The sequence below is a fragment of the Buceros rhinoceros genome, unplaced genomic scaffold (genome assembly GCF_000710305.1).
Source record: "Buceros rhinoceros silvestris isolate BGI_N320 unplaced genomic scaffold, ASM71030v1 scaffold10266, whole genome shotgun sequence".
Taxonomy (NCBI): domain Eukaryota; kingdom Metazoa; phylum Chordata; class Aves; order Bucerotiformes; family Bucerotidae; genus Buceros; species Buceros rhinoceros.
Genome location: NW_010418101.1, coordinates 52,551 through 70,664, shown reverse-complemented (window position 1 = coordinate 70,664; position 18,114 = coordinate 52,551). Strand labels below are relative to the sequence as shown.

The window sequence follows — 18,114 nt, the reverse complement described above, 5'->3', positions numbered from 1 at the left end:
GCAAAAATCCCCTCCGAGACCTTCGTTCAGGAAGCCAAGCCACGATGATGATCTGTGTACTTCAAGTAATGGTGTGAAATAGTAAACAATATTAACGCAATACCTCAGCACCGCTCAAGGGTTCTGGTTGTCCCTGCCAAGAAGCTCTAGTGTTACAGCACTAAGAGAAATGTCTGAAGATGTTGTTTACAGGTCTGGGAGCCAGGACCAAATCCTAACTCCAATACAGAGCAGGGTCCACATGAAGGTGTGTTGGGTTTCCTATTAGAAGGCTCCTCAAAGACATTTCACTGGGAGGAAGTACTAGACTCCACGGTTTGACTGGAGCTCAGGACCTCTACCATGGTTCTCACCGGTAGTAATCTGCAGCACCAGCTCAGCCTTCACCCTATCTTTCACCATGGACTACTACCACCTTCTGGTGAGGACTGTAAGGCCTACAGGTTCAAAGAAACGGGATTTCATTTTGACAAACAAGGACTTGACTGAAAATGCTTTTTTATTAGATTAGAAGTGACGAACGGATTTCATATCTTTAAATCCACAACAATGGCTAATACGGGTTTTAATGAGTGTTTCAAGATAAAAGAAGTATTAATCTTAAATGCATAAGTATCTGATACTTCAGAACATTAACCATGATCTATGCTTCTGACCATTAAGCTACGTCTTGCAATTAGCCTCCTCGAGTAACAGTCGTGGTTTAAATAAACTGAGAAGTCTCAGAATTAACAAGCTTACAGTCACCTACTTTCTGCTGCTGTTTAAATTGGTCTTCTTTCAACAGCACTTTGACATATCTGTTCAATATAAACACAAAGACTTTCTCATATTAATCACTCAGATTTATTCTTTTCCTACATCTGTATTTAAATCCCCAACATGTTTCTTGCTGGCTCAAATCACAGCATTTTCCTGCTTCTAGTGTGGCTTAAATACATTTAAGAAATGTAAAGGCTCCTCTGGCATTTGCAGCCTCACTTGACGATGTTTAGGGCAATACTCCACAGTCTTGCTATGCTGATAACACCAAAACTGTAAACTCCAGAGGACCACGTCAATTCTTCATGCTTCCAAGCTGTATAAACGCTGACACTCTATTTTTCATTGGAAAAGTGACCAAAATTGACTGCAATAGACTAAAAATCTTTACCACAAAGCTTACTCCCCCGAAGAGCTGTTACGTTCAAAATGTCTTTGCAAGCTGTATTTTCATTTCTCAAAACTTCTATTTCAAAAGACACCACTTGCTTACAAACCCTCTCTGCTTGCTGTAGCCTTTCTTACCCCACGGAGAATCAGCCAGCGTACCGTGAAGAACACTGGGGTCCTCTATCCTGAAACAAGCTGCAGGAGTAACTGCAATATGTGCAAGTCATTATTTAATATTTTTAAAAACTCAATATAACCACATTACTGAACTCCCCGTAACATGACTATTAAAAAACTCGAATCCTCACAATACTTGTGGTGCAGCCCTTACCCAAAATAGTTTCTCAAACTATTTCTCTATTATTTTCTTATGCTCTCCCCAAAGCACCAAGTGTGACAGCATCACCTTGTATCACCGCATGCACATTTTAACTGAAAAGTATTTTGAAATTACATTTGGTGTCGTATACTAAATACAAAGTGGGAAAAGTTTCTTGCAGAACACTTGACTTCATGGTCTCTGATTGAATCATGAAGAAATGATGCTGTGTGGTCAGTTTTACATTCGTGATGCAGTGTTAAGTATCTAAATCCATGAGGAAAACATACTTGCTACCACTCAGGAGAAGTGTTTCAAAAGTATTCTTCAAAAAAACCCAGTAATTTGTATTATTTTGCAACTTCAATGATCAATTTGTGAGTGAACATCCACAAAAACTTTAGTAAGGCATAAAGCTCCAGAACAGAAGTGTAATGAACTAAATTTATGAAGAGCGATCACACACAGGTAAGAGATGGGAAGGAAGGGAGCAATTCAGCTGACAGATACCTGAACAAGCAAGGCTTTAGTACAAATGGAGTTGTTTTGTTGAACAATATAGAACTCAGATGGCTGAGCAACAAATTGCAAGAGCATTTCAGTACTCAGATGTATTAGGAAACAAGTAAACCTTGCCCAGTATGAGGAGTTTAAGGGTTGTGTAGTTTGTCAGAAGTGAGTTGCAGGAGCCCATAAGCTTTACTAGTCAAAAAATTATCTTCACACTGGGAAACCAGTTCTACAACAATAAATACACTGACTAGGTGTTCTCTCAGGTCTGTGCCCTTTGAGAGTCCAACACACAGCACATAAATCACCAAAGAAAGAGACAGGATTATGGATAGTTAGAAGAGAACAGCACCTTATTTCATACATATATCCATACTGTTCCAGGGAGCTGTCACTGCTTGGTGTCATGAAAGACACATACTGACCTTTGTTCTAAAGTTTGCTGGAAAGTGCTTCGCCATCACCTTACAGAAGGGAAGATAAACAAGACTAATTGTGTATTCCAGAGGACACCCAGCATTGTTACTTATAATGACGATTTTTATGTCTGCATTACCTGACAAGATGGGCTACAAAGCAAAGAGCTTTCTGAAGTCAACTGAAAAAACTCACCAACCATCGAGTTAAATAATAAATAAAACAATATTTCAATGTCATGCCTTTCTTTAGACCTATGATTGAGTTTTCTACTCTTCATAGCATGAACATAAAGCACAACTTTAGTGTAGAATTCAGATCCTTTCATCCAAACAAGTTAATTGTCAGCAGCATTCTGATTATGAATGACTGGTTTAATCTTCCAACCTTTGAATGGAAATTAAATCAGTATGTCATTCTCAAAACCAGTAATACATGGTAAAGATGTCTGAAAAGATTACGGAGAATATAAGAAAGCTGCTTTTTGAACTGAATGATGAATTTTGCACAGATACAATTCTATGGATCACTCCCTTCTTTCCATCACACAGTTTACTTACGTAACTCAAAAATGTGATTGTGTGTGTCCACCAAAATAATCAGAGCTCTGCTACCCTAATCATCCACTCTGAATTTTCACCAAATAACCTCTGCGCAGTACAGGGTTGGTGACCACAGCAGATTAAGAAACAGCTTTCAGGAGTTTTGTTAAAATTCATAAGCATTCCAAAGCAATTAATTAACGTACAGGATACATGATATTAATTATCAGCAAATGCGCTGCAAGAAATAATTTAATGCTGGCAAATGACTGAATCACGTGTGACTTTGTGACTAGGCTTTAGTTAGAATTGTTTGTGGATTCTGTGGATGTTGCTGCCAAAGTCTCAATTAAAAATAGATGTCGTCTTGTGTCGTTAGTAAAAGACATGTTCTATGGGCAAACTTTCAAGTTTTCCCAGCTTGGAATCAGAAAAACCTTTGAGAAAATCTATAAGCTGTTTAATTGAGCACAGCAGCACTTTTAGTGATTTCTGATGTCACTTTAATTGAACACAAACAAACACTGAGGTTAAAAATGTCTTCTTGGAATCACTTTCCAAATCTTTTTAAAAAAAGGTAACAGTCTAAGCCACCTTAAAACTCTCAAGAGGCTAAAGAGACAAGTGAAAAGGAATTAATCTGTCTTGCTGCCAATTTACATATGATATATCAATGTCTAACAAAACATCTAGAATTTTTTCCTTAAGCATATATGTATAGATACGGTGCTTTTAAGTACTGCGCAGATCGCTTACACTACGTATCAACAGCAATCCAGGACTTGCACGATGGCAGCTTCATCTGTATTAAAATTCATGTGCTATGCAAAGCATATTCCAACACAAATGAACTAAGATGGCAGTGTTCCAGCAATATATGTTTGAGCTTCAGCAATGAACAATGCTTCACTTGCTTGTTTTATGAACTAATCTTCTGCAGCCAAAACCTGCATGTTGGTGGGTCTTCCATTTGGGTCAAGAGTAGCAGCATCTTTGCACTTCCAAAAACTGTCGCCCCAGGCCTCTTCTCATCATTCGTAACAGCCAGTGCCAGTGAAGCACCCTCTGCCCATTCCCTATACTGTTACTTTAATCTTCTATAAACGCTAAATAGAGTGGGAAAATACGAGGTAATAATGATTATGTCAAATTACATTTTAGGGCTTAAGCAGTAACTCAAAACCAATGTGTATCGCTTTATGTATGTTGCATAAATTAAACCATATATTACCATATTCAATCATTTATTCAGTTCTGCTACCCAATAGCTCTTTCCACAAAAGGAAGTAGTTCATGAATACACTGTGGGTGACGTTTTACGTAAATCAAGTAGCAGCAGCTGTTAATAGAAACACGCTATTTGTCCTTAGTTGGCAGAATTATCCTGCAGCTTACTTTTGTGTTTGCAATCAAGTCTGTGGGATCACATTCGCCTCATTTCCTTTTGTGCCTGTAGAGGACTGTTGAAGTGACAGCCTGGACTAACTCAGCTGAAAGAATGGATTTAAAATTCAAATTTCAACTTGGGTTGTACGAATAAGCTAAAGAAATGGGTACAATGGTGACACAGTTTTAGGAAAAGAAATCTCTACCATTCTGAATGATAGCAAAAAACAACAGAACATTCCTTCCTTCCATGGGAAGGATCTGCATCAAGGGAGAGTAGCAGAAGAACCATACACTAGACCATCAAGATAACAGAAGATAAAAATAATTAAAAAACCCTTTCAAATGAACCTTAGAAAAAACAACTTTCATTAAGATGAACAAAACTGAATTAAAGAGAATATCTTAAATGCTTTTGTAAAAGAACTGAAACTAGTAGTCTAAACCACAGAAGAATTTGTTGTTAAATTCTAGACACATAGATATGAAAAAATTACTTCACCTCTGAGAGCACAGCACCTGGGCAAAACTGCTTGTTGGCAAAGTTAAGTAGGCAACAAAAACACAGCTGAGAAAGGTGCACTTGAAACTCTCTACTCTCCTTTTGTGGCTATAAACTCCAATCCAGGAGGTAGGTTCTTCAGCTGTTGTTCTAATTCCAGGTGGTTGACAGCTTCTCTTCAAACAGGTCCAACAGAGGTGACTTCCAGCCTTCTGTAAAAGGAGTTGACGCTAGTTCAAATAGCCTCCTTAACTTTGTGACGCTCTAAAGCAAGCCAGTCTTGGAGATGACCTAGCCAAAACCAGAAGCAAGGCACTTCCTCCTCCTCCCCCTCGTGAAGTTCTACCATCAAGACAAGTGATGTGCAAACACTCTAAGACGCTGTATGACTGGGAAGCTCACAGGTGATCACCTAGGAGAGGAAGTCTGGTTCCTCTCCCTTCTGCTAGCTCTGGGTTAGACACATTCCACGGAGCAGCTGCTGAGTAACTGACCGCTTTTGCCATAGGGCTGGCAAAAAAGACTAGTGAGGAAAAGTGAAAAGCAAAAGCACTGAAGAGTTCCTCATTCTAAAGCAGCATTTCTGACCAAGAAACAGGGCATCGATTTAAGAAAGCAATTACTGGAAATTGCTGTCCACATCTTATGCTTTTAGAAACAAGTTCAAACACATGAAATCAAAGAAAAGGATCACAATGCAACCACCCCATAACCAGAGAGGAATGCAGAGATCAAAGGCCAACGTCCATCATGGAAGCAGAGCTGTAAACTGAAACAGTCAGAAGAGTAACAACTAAGTAAAATTCACAGCAAATCCAATGTGCTCTTCCACTGTCAGTGAATGTTAAATAAAATTGTCTCTGAAACTCTGCCCCGTTGCTTCACATCTGCACAGCAAGCGAGATACATTTCAGCTGATCAGGAATTCCACGACGGAGGAACAGTAAAATCTGTAAAACCTCTTAATTACTGTTTATTACGTATCCATCACTGCTGTACTTTCAAATCAGGTTTTGTCATACAGAAATTAAATCAAAATATTACGTTTGAAGTAGTTCCCTGTGAATGCATGCAAAGAAAAAAAATGGTTCTCTCTAATGCTAGGTCCGTCTTGGACTTAAAAAGAAAAATCATTCTGAATCTTAATTACTTAATTTGCATTTCTCTCCTTAAATAAAAATAGTATCTTCAGTGTACATAGTGTACATTGCAGCAAAAGGAAAGAACATTAAGTAGAGCTGAAACTGGCTGCTGGTTTTGGGTGGTTTTTTCTGGTGTTTGGGGTTTTTTTTTTAAGCAGCTCGATCATGAATATTTCAGAGCAAAATCAATTCAGGGAAACATCACATACTAGAGGGCAGGACCCATTGCACACAACCCAAGACTACAGTGGACCTTTCATACTAAATCTTTATAATGCCCCATGAAAAATTCTACACAGCCAAAATGAGGCTCATTCCTATATTTAGTAAAAAGGAGAATTAAGAGAAAGACAACTTTTCTCCGAGAGATCTCTCATCTGAATTTTTTTTTTTAATACAGATTTGTCTTTGGCAGATGAAAGAGGCTGAACTTAGCACACTTTTTCCCCACAGTGAGAAGAGTTAAATCACTCTCCTGACAAGCAGGTCTGACCCTGTCTCACAACACTGACAAGAAAAGAGGAGAGGAAAATGACAGCAAGTCCCTCCTGAATGACCACAACAGATAAAATGCAGTAAGACTGACACTGATAATTGAACTATTAATAATAAATGTTTTATTGTTCTTTCAGCACAGCATCGATCACTTACCGTCTTTGGCAATACTTACTGTGCCTAGAAAATTAAGGCTAGCGGCTGCGCATCACTACAAACAATAACTCTGCAACTCTCAGTAACCTTAGAGCTCTTCCCTTAAGCTTTGACATGCAAACTAAAAATTGGAAGTGAAAATTATATTAAAATCCCTCTTTTTTTTAATAGTACTTTGATTGTTACCAAATTACACCACCATGTTTTTGTCTTTTAATTTCTATTACCCAAAACTCTTGGCATCTCAACATAACTGCTTTTGCTGCCAAGAACACTCAGACCAGTCCTTACACCTCCTATCAGGAGAGACTTCACCTGTGCACCCACTCAAATCAGCAGGGGCAGTTGTGTAAGAGTTCTTGTTCTTGGACATGTGGCTTGACAGGCACATCAGAGAATGTATAAGGAATGCACAAAGAATATTTTAGAGAGGAGTTATTTTCAGCCAAGCTACCAAGAATTACCAAGAAAATTACCGAGAAACAAAACGAGAGGGTAACTAGTTGTTCATCGTATTGCTCCCTATTAAAAAGTTAGAGGCAAAATAATACTCGAAAAAAAAAATCAATAGCTTCATTTGGAGACATTTAATGGAGTATCTTACAATTCAAGTGAGCTCTGATTCTTTGCTCCCCCAACTCATTCTGGCAGCACGTTGCAGAAATGCATTACAGAGCTCACAGAAATGCCACACATTTTTTTAACGAGTAAAGTCTGGTGCAGAAGAGCAGGGAAGTCTATCTTAGCACAAGAAAGAATAAGGAACTCTGCTGCTTGAAAAGTGCCTCTGGCAACGCAATAATCTCCAGCATTAGCAAACTATTCTAAAAGCATGTTCGCTGCTTAAATAGACTCAGGGGATAAATAATGAGAGTATGAGTCAGATCCTCAGCTGCTGTAAATTGGTACAATTCCATCAAAACCAGCACAGAGCTACTGTAAGAGCAGTATAACAATCCAATGTAAATTTTTAAGAGACCTTCGTGGGGAGTGTGGAAACAGGATACCCCCACACCCGTATTGTCTACCAGTAGTAGTTTTATTGTGCATCTTTTCCTTCACTAGGGAAAAATCAACCCCAAACCAACCTTGCAGAATAACTCTCAAATCAGCCCAACCTCACTACACTGATCCCTAGGTATTAGCAACATAAAGAGCATCTGCCACACTACACATCCACCCCCCAGTTTCCATTTATTGAAAAGTAAAAAGAAAAACACATCTTAACTGAATCACACAAGCTAGACCACAAAACCTGACAACATTGGTTATAAGATAATTACTAACGTTAACACAGCCCATGAATTGTGAAAAGAATTCATATTATGCAGGTTGGAGAAATAACGTCTTTAAAATAATTGTCTTGTTTTTTAAATGATGTCATGGCAGCTCATGATTTTCAGAGCTCGTTACTGGAAGTTAACAGAACAGTTCAGCTGGTGGCATCCATCAATAAGTGATGGAAAGAAAAGAGTTCTTGAGAAGTTGTAGTAAATAAATTGTAGTTTCTTCTGTTATTCCTACTTGGTATCACTTAAGATCTGAACAATTACAATGCTTTCCGCAATACATTAGTCCGCATCTATTAGTCATAATTTGTTTCTCAGTGTAGCGTAGTAAAACTTGGCCTTGAGCTGTACCCGCCCCGAAAGCCAAAAAGCAAAGTTATTTCTTCTTACTTGGAAAAGCACAACTGAGGGCTTTAAAAGTTCTCTTATAAAAGAAAACCAACCCTCCCTCATAGCAGGGTGATGTACAGAGTTAAAGAAAAGAATCAAACAAGGATATGCACACAGGTATAGCTAATAGGAAGACCAGATAATGTAAATCCTAATTGCAAGCTAAAAAGGAAAAGAGTGGCATTTTTCTTTCTTTAATACTTTTTGCTTAGGCACAATCTGATCAAGGACTGAAAAAATCTAGTTCCAACAAGTACTAAACAACCGATCCCGGCTGATGGTCTCCTCCTCTAGAGGGAAGGTCGTTCCGTGACTTGGAGGTTTCAGTACGAAGCAGGGCAGACGCTGGCAGTCTGTCTAACAGGAGTGCCTTGGTTTCAAGGAGTAAAGGCAGCTGCCTCCCAGCTGTTCGGATTTGCTCGAATTTTAGCTTCCTGTGCCACCCCCGGAAGACACTGAGGCCGTTTTGCTTATCCCAGTCTCTGACTTCTGGCCTGGTGCTGAAAGGTGTGACAGAGGACCCGCTCTTTAAACCTGAAATTGGTGTTGACCTCTAGAAGCGCAAAATGCTGCTTTCAGCTTCTACCCTATTTGAGGGGCACGCAGAGTTTAGGCTGTTTTTCAAACCCTAATCAGCCACCACTCTTGTGACAATTCAACCTTAACACTGTATGAGGCAGGGAGGAAGGGGAAGGAATAAAACTGTTTTGTCCTTGTAGCCAGCTGGAGAATTTCACAAAAAATACATATAAGGACACATTCAAGAACATCTATCTTGAAATATGACAGTGATCTTCAGTTAAAGCTTACATTCCTATTTGTTTACAAAACACTACCATTTGGATTTGTTGCTTTGTTTTGTTGCTTTAAGATCTTTAATAATTTTTAACGATAAAAATCATTCATATCATTGCCACTTCAAAATAGATAAATTAATATAGATATTGTTATTTGAACTGTAGGCCAAAAAAAAGAAATTCTATGATCTTTTGAAACTTTCCTAGGAGTAGTAGGGAACCTGCCACCCAAGGACTACGGCTCTAATTCCAGTAGGTTTTTTAACCATGCCAAAGCAGTGACAAATCAACTGAAGAATTCAAGGAGGGGGAAGGAGGAAATCCCAGTCCCCAGGCATCACCAGAATGCCTGCTATGAGCTTCCACACACTCAGAAATTCCTTCGGGTTTTTTCCCTGAAGTTCTTCCCTTATCAACACTGCTGCTAGAAAAACTGTAGCTATGGTAAAGTTTCTACAACAACAAGGTAGCTATGAGGTAAAGTTTCTACAAAAGAACAGTCCACAGTCAACAGGACTGAGAACATTTACTTTAAAATTTAGCCAGGCTCCAAGATAAGACAGAAGGGAACTGCTTTGTTGGTGGGGTACAGGGTGGCTGGCATTTGGTTTTCTGGTGTAGGGGTGTTTTTGTTTTCTACTTGTACGGTTTTTTGTTTTTAAATTGCAACACTCTGGTGCCTTTGTGTGCAGGTGCGTTTTGAGCACAAAATGAGAACTTCTGATTAAATCTGGAGAGGAAACAAAAGATGTAGCTTGGCACAATGTTGACCAAAATGACACAATATACCCAAGAAGAGGGGGGGCAGGAAAAAAAAAAACCACACACAACCCCCCCCGAACCAATCCCTTACTTTTTATGAATACCAAGAAATCAGGAGTCCAGCGGGACTTCTGCTAGAAAATAAATTGTATTGAGTAAGGACCATGCCTGAAGTCTTTGGGGAGGGACATTGCTGCCTTTGTTTTTAAAACAAGTTTTTTAGGATCACAGGTAACCACGGTGCATCTGTGCACTGTGAACTGATCTGTGTCTTCAGAGTCATTTGGGACCTCTAGACTCTGAAATGGCCTTTTTTTCCCCCTGCAAAACAGTGCACTGGAAGGCACCTCTCTTCGAATACATCTTCAGCCTTACGGAAGGAAGCAAACACAGTCGGGTTATACAACACACAATCAAATAACTGCAGTGACGTTTACACCTGGCACCAACACATCCAGAAAACATTGGCACTGGCTCCCTTGGCCAATGACCCAGTCACCTTCTTTGTGCCAGTGAGTTTCCAGTGCTTGACTCCACATGCAGAGTGGCAGCTCTCATCACTACACGTACCGGGCCGAACTGGAAGGGTTTCAGTAGCTGGGAACTGCAGGCATGACCTGTGAGGGAGGAAGCCGTGATCTGCCCTGTGGCAGTCATGGCTGCTCCAGCCAGCTCTGAAACAGCTTTAACCAAGCCATCAGGTGCCAAAACTTCAGTCAGTTGGAGGAACCCAAGATGCCTCTACTAAAAATGTATTTTTAAAAGCATGGCAGCTGCTGGAGGCGGGAGCGATGGAGGAGATGTGGGGAGAAGGAGAAGAGACACATGGAAGGAGATGTTGGGGACAGGTTCTCAGCAGGAGGCACGCCATGCTGGATTGGGGTTGGGGGGACATCTCCGAAGGGACTGTAGCCCATGGGAGACTCACACTGGGGCAGCAGAAAACGCATTAAGACACAAGGAGCAGAGATGAAAACAAGTAAGACACCTGGGGCAGCAGAAAGAAGCCATTACATGCAGGACCTCGACCCCCTGCACTGCATCTCACCAACAGAACTGGGGCAAGCCAAGGGTAACCCACGGCAAAAAACAAAGGAAGTTTGTCCTAGAGGCAGTGAGGAGAGAGGTGTTTCTCCCAGGAGTCTTAAATTTTTATGTTTTAGGGTCCCCCCAGTATGCAAATCAGCAATCAGAACGTTGTGTTACTTGATAATAAATTATGTAAAACATCCCTCGAGTGGAGACCAGTTTGCCTGCAACACCATATGGCTTAAATAAACCGTGACGACCACCACTTCCTCACAGCCTCACAACAACAGTCACTGGTATGGCCGAGTTTTCTACATTTTAGCCAATAATGAGATTTTAACTCTTTCTGGTCCAGGCACGCCTCACATACAAAATTTACAAGCTTTTCTACTGAAAACATACCCATTACAATTTAGTCAGACAAAACTCCTCATAGGACTATTTTGTTTTGTACAATCTGGTCTTAAACCTCTCCAGAGACAGACCCCCTCGCCTCCTCACAGGGTTATCTCACAGCTTAGCGTGTTTGCTGGAAACCTTCTTCTCATACGCAACCTCCCCCTAAAAGTTCTCTTTATTCATTTCAAACAAGTCTCATTACTATAATGCTTTGGTATTTCTCACTGAACTTACTTTCTCGTTCCCTAAATTCATTGGGTATTAACTCAGCTTTTTTGTTTTCTGTTTTAAATAGCTATTTTAATAACCTGTCCACAGCAACTTCCTTTTAATATCCAAAGTCAACTAGAACTTCCATATTCATGTGTAGAACTGCAAAATAAATTTTAAAAAGTACTTCAGCGAACAAATTAAACTGTGTTCTCACAGCAGCTATTAAACATTTAAGACAGCACTAGGTAAAGATGGTCCTAACTACTGTAAATAATAAATGCTACAGCAACAATTAGAACCGACCAAAGCTGCCAGATATTTTAACTGTGGGATTTAAATGAAGGTTAGCTTCAAGATGAGATATTTTACCCAAAAGTTGTTATCCGTTTCCACTCATTAGCGATTTCTACAGGGTTACGTACCAAGGCACCTTCCCTCTGCTACACAGTATGTTCTCAGAAGAAAATCTAAATGGCTTTACCCACTTCTACTGGTATGGCAGGAAGACAACAAAAGTGTAAGTGTCTTCAGGTTCTCCAAGTTTACTAATTCCCTGTTTGACACACAAGAAAGCACACTGGGACACCAGAAGAATTGAAGATCTAGACCAAAACTACTCTTAAAAATCTCTAGCCTTTACTTTATCCCATGTTCTTCTCAGCAGCGACACAAGCAGCTTGAGCGCTTCATCCCATGAAACTTCTCTTTTCTGCCCTACCAGCAATCAGTTGAACTTTGAATGCATCTCAGCAGAGCCCAGGAAAGCTGCAGACAGGACATTGCCAAGGAGAAAGAGAAGTTTATAAACTACTGATAGTAATCAAGGGCCATTGTACTTGAGAAAACAAGCCCTCCTTTTCTGTCAGATTCCCCACCACCAGCAGCCTTCTGATACAAAAGACATTTTCCAGCTACTTAGTATTTCAGGACGTCAGTGTAAACAAGATTACAAGTCATTACAGATCTCAACTTCACTGGAGTAACACAATTTGATACTGTCCCAGATTTTCAGTGTTCAGTGTGATTCAGCCCGCGTGTTAATTCACACCGTTAACACCTGACAGACGGGTTGGGGGAATTACGGCGCTCAGGGATGACAGCTGCTTCAGGCTCACGGCACACGCTGCTTCATTTCAAATTCTCACAGGGACAGGAGCTTGCCCTCAGAAGCAGCAGATTGCACAGGCTCCGTGTGGAAGCGTACAAGAACCCAGGTCACAGTTAGAAGCTATAGTGCAATATAAATTGTTTTTTCAGGGAGAGACAGTTGAGGTACTTATCCCTAATTATATTTCTCCTATTAGGACCAATTTTATTTTCCAGGAAAACAAAAATGTCATTTGCAATGAATTTGCTTTAAAGAATCATAAAGCAGCTTTGATGGCACTCTCAGGTGAAATAACAAGACATTGATTAGCATATAAAGACAACGAGCTCACAATTAGTGAAGAGACAGACACTGCTAATTTGTGCAGCCTTCACGTATTTCAAATCTTTCAGATTTCATCCCTTGACAGTGACTATATAGAGAACGCGTTCTGCATCGGTGACTAAAGACATTCCTAGGGGGAAGCAGGGGCTAATCACTAAGGTCCATCTACCCTGCCACATCACACAAGTGACTGCAGTGCGACGTAAGGGTGCCCACAGCAGCTTTACGTTACAGCTACAGCAGCACCGAAACTGGCACACGGTGACATGCCAAGCAGCACCTCCACCACTGCGTCTCAAATACACCACGGCACTGAGGCTGTGAACTGCAAGACTCTTGGACACTGGCTCCAGCAGACGCAAATAACATCCTCTCCTGCCTAACAGAAAAAGGTAAGTACCACAATACAAGCACCACGAGTAGTTCAAGAGTCCACAAGGATACCAAAATCAAGAATCCACTTGCCAACCAGGCAGCACTGAAGTCAGTGGTGAAGTCAGCAGTGGCTTCAGTGACTTCCACACAAGAAATAATTCTGACATCCATTCTCCACAGAGAAAGCCGACAGCTGCAGCTACAATACCTAACCCGTGGTATTGCAGCTGTAGTTTACCAACACAAAGACCTCTCTGTGTAAAACAGAACTGTTTGGAGGCCGTACTCCAAATTAACTCACCCTGACAAAGCAAACGCTGTCTACAGGTAAAAACGACTGTCTTAACTGACAGCTTATAAGAAGTGACATTACAAAAAACAAGGGGAAAAAAATCCCCCTGAAAAATACACCACACACATCTCTCTCCCCCATAAAGTACATAGTTATTACTAAGTTTTCCAGCCATCACTGATTTTTCTGGATGTTAACTGTACTTCAGGTATTCAGACATGAATGCCAAACACGGAGAATGGCAGAGGCTCTTGACTGGGTATTACCAAAAGCAGCAAGTCAGCTTGTGCTCTGTTTCTGCAAGTTGGGTATTTCCACCTGCCAGCCACAAAAGTCCTAATAAAATTTCATAGACAACAGAGTTCCACAGACAACACAGTCTCAAAACAGAGATGATTTGTTACAAAGGAGGCACCTACAGGGTAATTGGATTCTGGCATTTTCTGACTGTACTTTAAGACAGAATATTAGGTCCCAAATCCGCAGAGACTAAATACATGAAGTTAAATGATGTTTATCTTTGAAGGATGGGGAGATACAGTTCTTCATATACAACCATTAAGTAACCCTAAATGTGCTGGGATTTTTTTTTTTTTTCTTAAAGATCAACATTATAACAAAATCTTTAAAAACCCTTCCAAGAACTTCAAGTCTGTTTAGATACAACACGGTTACTTAGAACCAAAATTTATCTACAATTTAATTCATCTTGAAATACCTTTTTTGTAGACTATCAATTTTCATTCCCAAATAAACTACTCAAAAAAATTTCATTCCCTACATAGGATCAAGTTACAGAACTAAAAAACAGACAGAAATGGAATTGAAAAGCACAGCGAAAGATTACCCAAAATTTAGACAGCAAACAGCTTCCAGAACATCTGTTAAAAGGCACAGTAACACTTCCACCAAAAAATCAATACAATGAAAAGCATGAAGAGTCATAATACCAAACGTCATCTTATTTTCTTTTCAAGCTTCCTACTTACTGTAGAAACCCAAATCTGTCTGTGACTTTGTAAAGACGATAGTCAGCATCTTCCCATGGTTCAATCTGCGCACCCTCCCGTCCCTAAAGGGCAGGGAAAAAGGAAAAAGAGACACATTAAGTTCTGTGACACAATAATCTAAGACACCGAAGACAGGATTCAACCACTCAGTGTGTAATCTGTGGAACACACTAGTAGTAGGGTAGAGAAGGGGGAGGAGAACACTAGTCCTAAGATGACCAACCGGGAAAAAGGAGAGTGGCACACCTCTCCCAGCCCCTACAAACAGTATATTCATCACAGAAAATTCCTTTTAGTCAATGCCATACAGAGAACAAATTTCAACTGATGATTTCAACCACACTCATAATAATCTTACACCTGCTTTTAACCTCCACAACAGTCCATCAAGATCCCCATAGAGTCACTACTATTCCTTTTATTTCCACGGTCCATCTTTCCTGACCCATCACCTGACACCAGCACATACTGTGGACAGCCTTCAGTTAACGTCCGTGCTGACTTCTGCGTCAAACAGAACGCAGCACTGAGTTTTCCCTCCATGAAGCACTCACTCCCGTTCCTCTCTTCTACTCCAATTGCCATTTTTTGGAAAGACTTACAGAAATTTTAAGTACAACCTTCCAGTACTTAAAGGGGGACTCCAGGAAAGATAGGAAGGGATTCTTTGTCAGGGAGTGTAGTGACAGGACTTCAGGTTTCAAACTGAGAGAAGATTTAGATCAGATATTAGGAAAAAAAATTTCACTGTGAGGATGGTGAGACGCTGGCACAGGTTGCCCAGAGAAGCTGTGGATGTCCCCTCCCTGGCAGTGCTCAAGGCCAGGTTGGACGGGGCTTTGAGCACCCTGATCTAGTGGATGGTGTCCCTGCCCATGGCAGAGAGACTGGAACTAGATGATCTTTAAAGTCCCCTCCAACCCAAACCATTCTGTGACATATTCTTCCAGTATGGGCTGCACACAGGTTACTGGGTATGGAGAGAGGCCACCAGTCAGAAGACAAATGTATTGCATTTGCACAGCAAGGTTTTGGTAGCAGATACGTTCAGGGCTGGCTTCTGTGAGAAGCTGACAGAAGCTTCCACCGTGTCTCTCAGAGCCATAGCCAGCCAACTCCAAGACAGACCTGCCACTGGCCAAGGCTGAGCCCATCAGTGACAACGGTAGCACCTCTGAGATAAGGTATTTAAGAAGGGGGAAAGAATGTTGTGCAACAGAACCTGCAGCCAAAGAGAGGAGTGAGACCATGTGAGAGCAACACCTCTGCAGACACCAAGGTCAGTGCAGCAGGAGGGGGAGGAGGTGCTGCGGGCACCAGAGCAGAGATTCCCCTGCAGCCTCTGGTGAAGGCCCTGGTGAGGCAGGCTGTGCCCCTGCAGCCCATGGAGGTCCATGGTGGAGCAGATGCACCTGTGACCCAAACCAGAGCAGGTGGATGCCCAAAAGAGGCTGTGACCCCACAGGAAGTCTGCACTAGAGCTCAATCCTGGCAGGACCTGGAGACCTTTTCTTCTGGAAAGAGGAGCCCATGCTGAAGCAGACTTCTGGCAGGACTTGGGACCCTACGGGGGACCCTCACAGGAGCAGTCCGTTCCTGAAGGACTCCATCCCATGGTAGGGACCCACACTGGAGCAGCTTGTGAAGAACTGCAGCAGCTTGTGAAGAACTGCAGCCCATGGGAAGCACTCATGTTGGAGAAGTTCATGGAAGACTGTCTCCTGTGGGAGAGACCCCATGCTGGAGCAGGGAAAGACTGTGAGGAGTCCTCATCCTGCGGCTGAAGGAGTGGCAGACGACTTCTGATGAACTGACCACATCCCTCATTCCCCATCCACCTGCACCTTTCTGGGGGAGGAGAGAGAGAAATGGGGAGTGAAGTTGATCCCAGGAAGAAGGGAGGGCTGGGGGGAAGGTGTTTGAAGATTTACTTTTTATTCGTCATTATCCTACTCTGATTTTCATTGATAATAAATTAAACTCACTTCCAAGTTGAGCCTGTTTTGCCTGTGACAGTAACTGTGAGTGATCTCCCTGTCCTTATCTCAACGCATGAGCCTATTGTTATGTTTTCGCTCCTCTGGCCAGCTGGAGGGGAGTGACTGGGCGGCTTCAGTGAGCACCTGTGAGTCCAGCCAGAGTCCAGGCACCACACACATGCATTTTTTCTCCTTATTAAAAAAACCACAGCCACTGACTTCAGTGCACACTGTGCAAACCACCACCAAATCTAACATGCAAAATGTTTCATGAACTCTGCAGACAACTCAGTACTCTGGTGACAACTGTAAAGTCTGTAAGTATCACAGGAATATGCGAACATACTCTCTGCCAGGCTTTTACCTGACAAGTGGTTCCAGTTTCATTACTTTTATTACAATGCATTACTCTACATTAAAATAGCCCCAAAGCAACTTGCCATGTCCCTGGAAAATGAGTTGATTGAGTCATTATCTAGAATATCCACTGTGGAGGGAGAATTAAATTCAACCAAAGGCCACTGTATCACGAAACTACCCAATTAGTGCTAGGTAGAATACTTTAAACAGCAGCTAGCAGGAACCATGATTCATTTTTTAAAGATGTTACTAAGACTCACTATAAAATGTCTTTTAAATTATTATCAAGTTCACTTACTCTGTCATACTTGGCAACTATGTCTGCTCGCTCTTGGGCAAGTTTGATAGCAGCATCCTGCTCGGCATCTGCACCTGTGGAGAATGAAAGTAGCGCTGTTCAGGTTCTCTCAGAACTGCAGTTAAATACTTGGAAAATCAACTTTGATTCCACTGAGACTACTCGGACGGGGAAATGCCAAAACAATTGTATCAAAGCAAAATATGACCTTGGTGCATGTCTCGGGTATTGTTCAGAGTAAAATACAATTATTGGATGCTACCCTAATTGCTGAGTTTAGAATGTTCCATATTTTCCACCAAGCAGGTATTAAAGTTAAACAAATTATACTCCACAACCCACTAACTGAAAGACTGAAAAAATAGTAAAAGTTCCTCGTTGCCAATTCCACAAACACTCACATAGTCAAGGAAAGGCAAAATATACGCTACTGGTTTAAAACAAAAGTGTCGACTATTTACCAGATTTGTAGAGAGGGATTAGAATACTGATGAACACTGAAGAAATACTTCATGACTTCATCTGAGAAACTGCCTAGGACTTATTTCTCAGAAAACAGGGAAGGACATCATTACAGTATCAGAACTGCAACTCAGGCAACCCAAGGACACAGATATGACAAGAAGAAGGTTGACAGGCAAGAAAAAAAAAAGAAAACAGATGTGCGGGTAAGCACTAGACATCAGCACACAGCAGATGCAGCAGAATTTACTACAGGAGTGGAGTTACACTTCAGAGAAATCTGCTTTGACCGAGGGAAGCTGAAGTAGACTGAGTGTATAACAGAATTACGTTCCTTGGCATTGTTCCCTTAGCAGAAACCATCTCTGAACGTGGACAGGAACGTAAAGAGGGACCAAGAAAGGAA

The 18,114-nt window shown here is 41.3% G+C and overlaps 1 protein-coding gene across 1 annotated transcript in view; it reads right to left on the bottom strand.

Moving 5' to 3' along the window:
- The window catches only part of LOC104495440 (USP6 N-terminal-like protein), a gene marked incomplete at both ends in the record, with an annotated part of 51,746 nt that extends 34,426 nt beyond the window's left edge, over positions 1-17,320 (bottom strand). Inside the window, 2 exons of the mRNA XM_010138408.1 lie at positions 14,589-14,671; positions 17,247-17,320. Coding sequence (XP_010136710.1) covers positions 14,589-14,671; positions 17,247-17,320 — 157 coding nt within the window. The remainder of the gene's footprint in view (positions 1-14,588; positions 14,672-17,246) is intronic.
- Between the last annotated feature and the right edge of the window lie 794 nt (positions 17,321-18,114).